The sequence below is a fragment of the Bison bison genome, unplaced genomic scaffold (assembly GCF_000754665.1).
Source record: "Bison bison bison isolate TAMUID 2011002044 unplaced genomic scaffold, Bison_UMD1.0 scf7180017864470, whole genome shotgun sequence".
Classification (NCBI taxonomy): Eukaryota; Metazoa; Chordata; class Mammalia; order Artiodactyla; family Bovidae; genus Bison; species Bison bison.
The window spans coordinates 4420922-4432287 of NW_011495031.1; the positions used below are offsets into that span (position 1 = coordinate 4420922).

At 35.8% G+C, this 11366-nt stretch overlaps 1 protein-coding gene across 1 annotated transcript in view; it reads right to left on the minus strand.

Moving 5' to 3' along the window:
• Positions 1 to 690: 690 nt before the first annotated feature.
• Positions 691 to 11366, minus strand: part of LOC105003552 (apomucin-like) — a gene marked incomplete at its 5' end in the record, with an annotated part of 37000 nt that continues 26324 nt past the window's right edge. Inside the window, 7 exons of the mRNA XM_010860772.1 lie at positions 691 to 1060; positions 1706 to 1814; positions 2444 to 2483; positions 3424 to 3534; positions 5101 to 5138; positions 5716 to 5878; positions 5967 to 5998. Coding sequence (XP_010859074.1) covers positions 877 to 1060; positions 1706 to 1814; positions 2444 to 2483; positions 3424 to 3534; positions 5101 to 5138; positions 5716 to 5878; positions 5967 to 5998 — 677 coding nt within the window. The remainder of the gene's footprint in view (positions 1061 to 1705; positions 1815 to 2443; positions 2484 to 3423; positions 3535 to 5100; positions 5139 to 5715; positions 5879 to 5966; positions 5999 to 11366) is intronic.

An 11366-nucleotide genomic window follows, 5' to 3' on the forward strand; every position in this document is an offset into this window, starting at 1 on the left:
AGATCCCCTGGAGGAGGGCATGGCAACCCACTCCAGTATTCTTGCCATGGGCAGAGGAGCTTGGTGGGCTACAGTCCACAGGGTCACACAGAGTCAGACATGACTGAAGCAACTTAGCTTCCATGCACAGAATGTCCAGTTAGAGATGTAAACTCAGTTTTATCAATGCAATTCTATTGATGTAATTCAAAGAAGAGTTTAGGGCTGGAGGCATAGATTGGAAATATTCAGTGTATAAACACATCTACCTATGTTGATGAAATCTTCCAAGGAGCCTCAGTAAAATGAGAAGAGGAAGGAGATACAACTTTGGAGGACTGAGATTTAAAAGACTGGCAAAAGTGAAAGTGTCCACAGAATATAGGAATGCTAATTAAAAATGATGTCATAGAAACTGCAAGAAAAATGTTTCAAGAATGGAAGAGTGAAAATGATATCAGAACCTACAGGAAAAAATCATAAGAAGGTCACCAGTATCCTAAGCAGAGGGAGGTGTCATAGATGAAAGGGGTGATGAACAAAATTCACATTTTCATAAGCTTAACCATGAAGTAAAGGAACAAAATAGGATAATGGCCTCATCCAGATGAAGAGTAGAAGACAAATATACTGAGGAGCCACGACATGACTTAGTTTCTCCTTGACTTCCAGAATTCTTATTGCTACCAAATAAATACACATGTTCACTAATTGCTTGCAAAGTTGTATTTATTTTTTAGATCCAGTCAATCAAAGAACAAAAAACCTCATAATGACAACTCACTTTTTGAGCAATATGTAAATGTTTAGTTATTTTCACAATTTAGTCATTATTTTTGTTCACTTATAAAATAAATACCTGGTCTGTTACAGCAGGAAAGGTAATGCCATTTATTATTAACTGACTGTTGAAGTCATAGACTGTTGGCATATGTCTAAACAGGAACATGTAATGATATGCCTGTACCTATATGGTATTGTACCACCATCAGGACAGTCAAGATCAATTTCCCTATACTCATAGTTTTCTTCTTGGCAGCAAAGGCATGAATTTTTCAACTGAAAGATATCATAATCATACCTAAAAGAAAAAAAAAGGTTCAGTAATAAATATTTTCAGAATGCTTTCTGAAATAAATTGACATCAATGCTCAGACTCCAATTGTCTAAATGATTTAGCAAGTCTTCTAGCCAATTTATTCTTTGCCTTTATTGTATATTTCTGCTATGGATTCATAGTAATTTGTATATAAGACCAAAAAAGTGAAGATAGCAACCTCACAGTTAGAGCAATATGATACAAAAATATAAACAGAACATTTTAAAAATATACAACTTAATACCAAATTATTATTCTCCATAATTAATCTACATGTGAAAGTATACAAAAGGGAAAACATGTAATATATGCTATGTTTAAAATGCAAGTGACATTTTTAAAAACACTTTTAAGCAAGAGTATTTGCTTGACTTATGTCTGTAATCACTTTATGAAAATAAATACATTTACCATAAACATATTATGTCTGACTTATATAGAAAACAACTTCAAAATGCTTAATTACTATTTAAAATGTTTATTTTATTTTGTAGATATTAATATTTTATTTGAATCAGGTCCTGATAATTAGATCTCATGTAAATATTTGTTCATGTAATGTTTTCAAAGCTTAATTTTCTCCACAATGCTACGAACTTCACATACAGTATACAAAGAGAAACTTACTTGATGGTTTTCTTGCATTCCCCTGCGCATCTTGCCATCTCAACTTTTTTCTTGCAACCATTATAGTTAACAGTCACATTCACGGATGAAGATCTGCAATTAGGTTTACCTAAAACAAAATGGAAAACAGAGTCAGAAATGAGGTTTAACATTAACAATTGCTAAGTCTCAATTTTCCTAATCATAAAGTAGAGAATAATAACAAATACTTCACAATGGTATGGAGGGACTATCTCAGCACCCAGCACAAGGTACCAGGGTAATACTCAATAAATGTTATTATTATTCTATTATTACTATCATAGGAGAAGGGGAAGGAAAAGAAGGAAAAGAAAGGGAAGAAGGTAAGAGGAAGGAGGAAAGAGGGGAGGAGGAAAAAGGGGGGATGGTTGTTTTGCACATCTGTTTTCTCATTGCTGATCATCCTTATGATCTAATACAACAATTTACAATATAATTTGCCAATGTTAGGAGAGCAAACAAAACTTTTTCCATGAAAATTAAATTTTCACCCTTGTAAACATCACTGGTTTTTACTTGGAAGAGTGTTGCAACCAACATAAGTAAGAAAATATAATGCATTATATTAATCATCAGTATGCATATGAGTTAGATTACTGGTTGTGTTAAAAACACAGGAGACTTTGTATTAATGATCTGTCATTTTGTTTTAAAGAAATACTAAATCTTTGTTAACAATTTACATTTCTCTCATATGTGGAATTTAATTTTACTTACATGTATAGCAACATTTTGTTGAATCGTAGACTCTGTCTTCCTATAGGAGTCAGAGAAAAAGAAAATGACTGAAAAAATCTTGTATTTTTCTATAAATAATATAGCATTTGTTAACTTATTGAAATAGCATTACAAAGGAAGGAATGGAACAGATAAACATAAAGATCTCAGATCCAATCAACACAGAGAGGAAAGCATAGTAATAAAAGTGAGACTATTAACACCAAACTTTTCAACAGTGGATAGAAATGGAAAAACAACACTTAAACTAAATTCCTCTTTAAAATAAAATGCCCAAGAGTAAAAGAATACTCCTCCCTTAATTGAAAAATATACTTTAATAATGACATTATGACTCAACACTTAAGTTTCTCACAAGCAAGATTTGTACCTTACATTATTATAATCTCCAACTTATAACTCTCTGAAGTAAAAACTCAGTAAATGTTGAAATCCAAAGTTGGCAGTCTAAAATAAAACTTTATGTTATCAATTATATCTTCAGGAAAAAAATTAGTGAAATGTAAAACTTCCTTAATAATTTAAGCTTACGCATTCATTAAAGCAAAACCCTCATCTTATTTTCAGGGGATAAAAACTGTGACACAAAGAGCAATCTGAACTGTACATACTTAGGTGATTCTATTTTAAAATGTGTTCTTTTATAGAAAATTATTAACCTGAAGCCATGACCTTGAAAAATACTAGCTTTTTGTTGTTGTTGTTTAAAATATAGCAACAGTCTTTCTATAGTAACTTACTTCTAGAATAGCACTAGATTAAGCTTTATAGAGCCTGCAAATACATATTTGATATGAAAAGTATAATTGGCAACTAAAGGTAGATGACATAACTGGAATGAAATCTGTAAGAGATTTATGTCTATTGCTAGGCAAAAATTTTTACGAATAAGACTAGATATATTTATATTTATCATAAGAAGTGAATCTTGTTGATTATTCCTTAAGAAGATGACTTACTTCTGCACACCAGGTCTGCTTCGGGCAGTCTTGAACCACGGCAACGAAACCAGTGTTGTGGCAGGAGTAAGAGATACACGGGTTGTTAGGGTCAGCAAATGAAGCACCAACCTGGAAGGTGGGGAGGAGGAGGGAACTAATGATTATTGATCTTCATTTCTGTTTCAGGTTGACAATAAATCCTGTACATCTTTTCAAATTTGTAATGTCTAGTGAATTTCCAGAGACACTTTGAGCCATTAGATTAATATTTAAGAAAAAGTAGGTTAAAGACTTCCATGAATAATCAAAGATCTTCACTGAGGGCACAGAATGTGTCAAGATTTTCAATCCTCAAATTAAGATTCATCTACAGTAGTTCTATGATATTTTTTTAAGGATTTAAAAAAATCTCACAATATATCTTCTACCTTTGCTTATGTTTTTATGCTTTTAAAGCTCTCTAGATTGCTACTCAGATTGCTTTATAATTACTTTATGTACAAAATTCAAACATCAGTTTGGGAAATTCCCTCAAATCACAAAGTGAACTTTCAGGTAAGCTCAAATTTTATTATTTCAACTGTTTTGCATATAAATGATTAGAGGTATAATTTTGCTTTGTTCTTTAAATATCATCATATTTTATATTCCAAAACTGTCATAGATTTTCATCAGATCACCTTTAAAACTAAAATTTAAGAAACCCAAGTAGAAATGTGAGTATAAGAAATGAGTTACCAAAGTAAAGTAAAAGTCACTCAGTCCTGTCCAGTTCTTTGAGACCCCATGGACTATACAGTCCTAGGAATTCTCTAGGCCAGAATGCTAGAGTGGGTACCCTTTCCTTTCTTCAGGGGATCTTCCCAACCCAGGGATCAAACCCAGGTCTCCTGCATTGCAGGTGGATTCTTTACCAGCTGAGCCACAAGGGAAGCCCAATAACACTGGAGTGGGTAGCCTATCCCTTCTCCAGTGGATCTTCCCAACCCAGGAATTTAACCAGGGTCTCCTAAAGTGCAGGCAGATTCTTTACCAATTGAGTTATCAAGGAAGCCCCAAAGTAAATTATTAAATTAAATTAACTTTAACCAAATTAAATTATTATTAACTTATAGGCTCTGTTTTATGTATTTCCTAACATACCACATATTTTAGTCTAGATTTAATTCTTGTAATATTTAGTGCCACCAGTTCACATGTATTATTATCAATTTGAGAATCATCTGTTTTTTATGGCTTTCTGATACTTTTTCTAAAAAAATTAAATTACTTTCCAATATGTCAAATCAGTTGTCAGATCAGCCCTGAATATACTGTGTTGTAATATCCTCAGAATGGAGTTCTGATTTTTTCCTATTTGATCTCTGACAATTCAGCCATTAGATCTTTCTGATTATAATTACAGTTTAACTCTGTTCATTGATTTGAATGTTATATGTCTTCTCCACCTGGGGAAACCCATGGGAAATTCTGTTCAACAGCTCCATTGTTAGATTAATGACCAAGAATATTGTTCCCCTTTGAAGCAAGTTGTGGTAGATGTTACATTTGACCTTTCTTTTGAAATGAATATGGGTAAAAACTGAATGGATTCCACCCCACCATTACATATGATTTTTTTTGTATTAGCTGAGAGACTCTGCATTTATTCTTAATTATGATAATAAAAGTACATTAAAGTAGAAATAACTTTACCTCATAGTCATTATTGTTAAATAAACATGTTCTTGGTTCTGAAAAACAAATACATATTTTACCCTAAGACAAACATTATAATTTTTTATTTATAAAACAGAAATTGTATATGAGATCATATTTACCAGTCAACAAGGCAACATTATAAAGTTTCTTCCCATAACACCATCATCTCCTTTTAATCTACTGATTATATTCATAACTGTTAATTCTAGGTTTCTCCTACTCAAAAGATAGTAAGTTTTAAGAGGCAAATATTGATTGCTATTTGTCATACCTATCAACTATTTGACTCAGATTAGTGGCTCAATAAATGTCTCTTGAATATATGAATAAGTAAAGAAATGTTCAATTCAAATCAAATAATGCATTATATTGCTAAGAAAGTAGATCTTAAAAGTTCTCATTCCAAGGAAAAATATTGTAACTATAGGTGGTGTTAACTAGACTTACTGTGGTGACCACTTTCCAATATATATATATATATATGTGTGTGTGTGTATATATATATATATGGAATCATTATATTGTATGCCTGAAACTAATACTGTTTTATGTCAATTATGTCTCAATAAAATAAAGTAGAAAAGAAAACAAGGTATTATGAATACATACCACAGTATGCAATTTCACAGCAGGTATCATTATCTTTGAACTTTACAAGTCTCTCTTCAGGTTTGCATGTGGGTGGAGAAGGACACTCCTTGAGTTTACAGTCTACAGTCTCTGCATCAGTACAGGTGCATTTGTGGCAGTTGGCAGTCCATATGTCTCCAGGCTACAAATACAATCCAAATTTAGACTTCTATTCAAACATACGAATGACAGCAAATTTGTATTAAAGTAGAGACAAATTGTGTACTTACTGACTTCTTTTCTCCCAGTGGACCATAACAAGCTGTTAGCATGAAATGACAAATGCTAATTAAATTTGGCAAAATATAACTGTCTGCTATTTGTAGATAACCACCAGGTTGACCAAACCTGAATTGGCACTAGGATTTCAGAGATATATTGTGAAGGGTTGTAAGGTGCCTTAAGGTAAATAAATCACCTACTTTGAGCAAACTTTCCCTAGCAAGCATATATATATTTCCTAATTTTACACTCCTCAGAAAGGATAAATCTTGATCTCTCCTGTCAGTGGTCAATAAATCTATGGCTACTGTTCACCTTTTGTTTCACTTTCTGACTTCTGCCTTCACAATCCTACAATTCACTAAGACCTCATAATTATCACTCTAAAGGCCTCCTTATCAGTTCTTCAAGTTCCCTACAATAGCTAACATTTTAAAATTCTTACCTTGAAAATATTACTCCTTCAGACTGAACACTCAGAAATTCCTCTCAAATAGCAGATCTTTCTCATCCCTCTCATTTTGTCTCTATTCTTTCCTCTGATACTTTTCTCGATCTTTACAGCATCCACTAAATGTCAAGTTCAGTTCAGTTCTGTTGCTCAGTCATATCCGCCTGTTTGTGGCCCCATGGATTGCAGCACACCAGGCTTCCCTGTCCATCACCAACTCACGGAAATTAATCTCATGTCCACTGAGCATGCCATCTCATGCTCTGTAGTCACCTTCTCCTCTGGCCTTCAATCTTTCCCAGCATCAACGTCTTTTCAAATGAGTCAGCTCTTCGCATTAGGTGGCCCAAATATTGGAGTTTCAGCTTCAATATCAGTCTTTCCAATGAATATTCAGGACTGATTTCCTTAAGGATGGACTGGTTGGACCTCCTTGTAGTCCAAAGGACTCTCAAGAGTCTTCTCCACCACCACAGTTCAAAAACATCAATTCTTTGGTACTCAGCTTCCTTTATAGTCCAACTCTCACATCCATACATGACTTACTGGAAAAACCATAGCCTTGACTAGATGAACCTTACTTGGAAAAGTAACATCTCTGCTTTTTAACATGCTGTCTAGGTTGGTCATAACTTTTCTTTCAAAGGAATAAGCATCTTTTTATTTCATGGCTGCAGTCACCATCTGCAGTGATTTTGGAGCCCCCAAAAATAAAGTCTGCCACTGTTTCCACTGTTTCCCCATCTATTTCCCATGAAGTGATGGGATTGGACACCATGATCTTTGTTTGCTGAATGTTGAGCTTTAAGCCAACTTTTTCAAGCTCCTCTTTCACTTTCATCAAGAGTTTCTTTAGTTCTTCATCACTTTCTGCCATAGGTGGTGTCATCTGCACATCTGAGGTTATTGATATTTCTCCCAGCAATCTTGATTCCACCTTGTGCTACATCCAGCACAGCATTTCTCATGATGTACTCTGCATAGTAGTTAAATAAGCAGGGTGACAATATACAGCCTTGATGTACTCCTTTCCCGATTTGGAACCAGTCTGTTGTTTCATGTCTAGTTCTAACTGTTGCTTCTTGACCTGCATACAGATTTCTCAAGAGGCAGGTCAGGTGATCTGGTATTCCTGCCTCTTGAAGAATTTCCACAGTTTATTGTGATCCACACAGTCAAAGGCTTTGGCATAGTCAATAAAGCAGAAGTAGATGTTTTTCTGGAACTCTTGCTTTTTCGATGATCCAACAGATGTTGGCAATTTGATCTCTCGTTCCTCTACCTTTTCAAAGCCAGCTTGAACATCAGGAAGTTCATAGTTCACATATTGTTGAAGCCTTCCTTGGAGAATTTTGAGCATTATTTCACTAGCATGTGAGATGAGTGCAATTGTGTGGTAGTTTGAGCTTTCTTTGGCATTGCCTTTCTTTGGGATTGGAATGAAAACTGACCTTTTCCAGTCCTGTGGCCACTGCTGAGTTTTCCAGATTTGCAGGCATATTGAGTGCAGCACTTCCACAACATCATCTTTCAGGATTTGAAATAGCTCAACTGGAATTCCTTCACCTCCACTAGCTTTGTTCATAGTGATGCTTCCTAAACATCCTAAACAAAATGCACTTGACTTTGCATTCCAGGATGTAGGTGAGTGATCACATCATCGTGATTATCTGGGTCATGAAGATCTTTTTCTACAGTTCTTCTGTGTATTCTTGCCACCTCTTAATGTCTTCTGCTTCTCTTAGGTCTGTACCATTTCTGTCCTTTATTGAGCACATCTTTACATAAAATGTTCCCTTGGTATCTCTAATTTTCTTGAAGAGATATCTAGTTTTTCCCATTCTATTGTTTCCCTCTATTTCTTTGCATTGATTGCTGAGGAAGGCTTTCTTATCTCTCCTTGCTATTCTTTGGAACTCTGCATTCAGATGCTTATATCTTTCCTTTTCTCCTTTGCTTTTGGCTTGTCTTCTTTTCACAGCTATTTGTAAGGCCTCCCCAGACAGCCATTTTGGTTTTTTGCATTTCTTTTTCTTGGGGAATGGTCTTGATCCCTGTCTCCTGTACAATGTCATGAACCTCTGTCCATAGTTCATCAGGCACTCTATCTATCAGATCTAGGCTCTTAAGTCTATTTCTCACTTCTACTGTATAATCATAAGGGATTTGATTTAGGTCATACCTGAATGGTCTAGTTGTTTTCCCTACTTTCTTCAATTTAAGTCTGAATTCGGCAATAAGGAGTTCATGATCTGAGCCACAGTCAGCTCCTGGTCTTGTTTTTGCTGACTGTATAGAGCTCTACATCTTTGGCTGCAAAGAATATTATCAGTCTGATTTCAGTGTTGACCATCTGATGATGTCCATGTATAGAGTCTTCTCTTTTGTTGTTGGAAAAGGGTGTTTGCTATGACCAGTGCATTCTCCTGACAAAACTCTATTAGCTGTTGGCCTGCTTCATTCTGTACTCCAAAACCAAATTTGCCTTTTATTCCAGGTGTTTCTTGACTTCCTACTTTTGCATTCCAGTCCCCTATAATCAAAAGGAAATCTTTTTTTGGGTGTTAATTCTAGAAGGTCTTGTAAGTTTTCATAGAACCGTTCAGCTTCAGCCTCTTCAGCGTTACTGGTTGGGGCATAGACTTGGATTACCATGATATTGAATGGGTTGCCTTGGAAACAAACAGAGATCACTCTGTCATTTTTGAGACTACATCCAAGTATTGTATTTCGGATTCTTTTGTTAACTATGATGGCTACTCCATTTCTTCTAAGGGATTCTTGCCCACAGTAGTAGATATAATGGTCATCTGAGTTAAATTCACCCATTTCAGTCCATTTTAGTTCTCTGATTCCTAAAATTTTGACATTCACTCTTGCTATCTCTTTTTTGATCACTTCCAATTTGCCTTGATTCATGAACCTAACAAATCAGGTTCCTATACAATATTGCTCTTTACAGCATCGGACCTTACTTCCATCATGAGTCACATCCACAACTGGGTGTTGTTTTTGCTTTGGCTCCGTCTCTTCATTCTTTCTGGAGTTATTTCTCCACTGATCTCCAGTAGCATAAGGGGCACCTACCGACCTGGGGAGTTCATCTTTCAGTGTCCTATCTTTTTGTCTTTTCATATTTTTCATGGGGTTTTCAAGGCAGGAATACTGAAGTGTTTTCTATTCCTTTCTCCAGTGGGCCACATTTTGTCAGAACTCACCACCATAACCTATCTGTCTTGGGTGGCCCTACAAGGCAGAAGCTCATAGTTTCTTTGATTTATACAAGGCTGTGGTCCATGTTTCCACTGTTTCCCCATCTATTTCCCATGAAGTGATGGGACCAGATGCCACTATCTTCGTTTTCTGAATGTTGAGCTTTAGCCAACTTTTTCACTCTCCTCTTTGACCTTCATCAAGAGGCTTTTTAGTTCCTCTTCACTTTCTGCCATAAGGGTGGTGTCATCTGCATATCTGAGGTTATTGATATTTCTACCCGGCAATCTTGATTCCAGCTTGTGCTTCTTCCAGCCCAGTGTTTCTCATGATGTAATCTGCATAGAAGTTAAATAAGCAGGCTGACAATATACAGCCTTGACATACTCCTTTTTCTGTTTGGAACCAGTCTGTTGTTCCATGTCCAGTTCTAACTGTTGCTTCCTGACCTGCATACAAATTTCTCAAGAGGCAGGTCAGGTGGTCTGGTACTCCCATCTCTTTCAGAATTTTCTACAGTTTATTCTGATCCACACAGTCAAAGGCTTTGGCATAGTCAATAAAGCAGAAATAGATGTTTTTCTGGAACTCTCTTGCTTTTTTGATGATCCAGCAAATGTTGGCAATTTGGTCTCTGGTTCCTCTGCCTTTTCTAAAACCAGCTTGAACAACTGGAAGTTCACGTTCACATATTGCTGACGCCTGGCTTGGAGAATTTTGAGCCTTACTTTACTAGCGTGTGAGATAAGTGCAATTGTGTGGTAGTTTGAGCATTCTTTGGCATTGTCTTTCTTTGGGATTGAAGTGAAAACTGACCTTTTCCAGTCCTGTGGCCACGGCTGCGTTTTCCAAATTTGCTGGCATATTGAGTGCAGCACTTTCACAGCATCATCTTTCAGGACTTGAAATAGCTCAACTGGAATTCCATTACCTCCACTAGCTTTGTTTGTAGTGATGCTTTCTAAGATCCACTTGACTTCACATTCCAGGATGTCTGGCTCTAGGTCAGTGATCACACCATTGTGATTATCTGGGTCATGAAGATCTTTTTTGTACAGTTCTTTTGTGTATTCTGTGTATTCCATCTCTTCTTAATATCTTCTGCTTCTGTTAGGTCCATACCATTTCTGTCCTTTACCGAGCCCATCTTTGCATGAGATGTTCCCTTGGTATCTCTAATTTTCTTGAAGAGATCTCTAGTTTTTCCCATTCTGTTGTTTTCCTCTATTTCTTTGCATTGATCACTGAGGAAGGCTTTCTTATCTCTCCTTGCTATTCTTTGGAACTCTGCATTCAGATGCTTATATCTTTCCTTTTCTCCTTTGCTTTTCACTTCTCTTCTTTTCAAAGCTATTTGTAAGTCCTCCCAGGACAGCCATTTTGCTTTTTTGCATTTCTTTTCCATGGGGATGGTCTTGATCCTTGTCTCCTGTACAATGTCATGAACCTCTGTCCATAGTTCATCAGGCACTCTATCTATCAGATCTAGGCTCTTAAGTCTATTTCTCACTTCCACTGTATAATCATAAGGGATTTGATTTAGGTCATACCTGAATGATCTAGTGGTTTTCCCTACTTTCTTCAATTTAAGTCTGAATTCGGCAATAAGGAGTTCATTATCTGAGCCACAGTCAGCTCCTGGTCTTGTTTTTGTTGACTGTATAGAGCTTCTTCATCTTTGGCTACAAAGAATATAATCAATCTGATTTTTGTGTTCTCCATCTGATGATGTCCATGTTTAAGT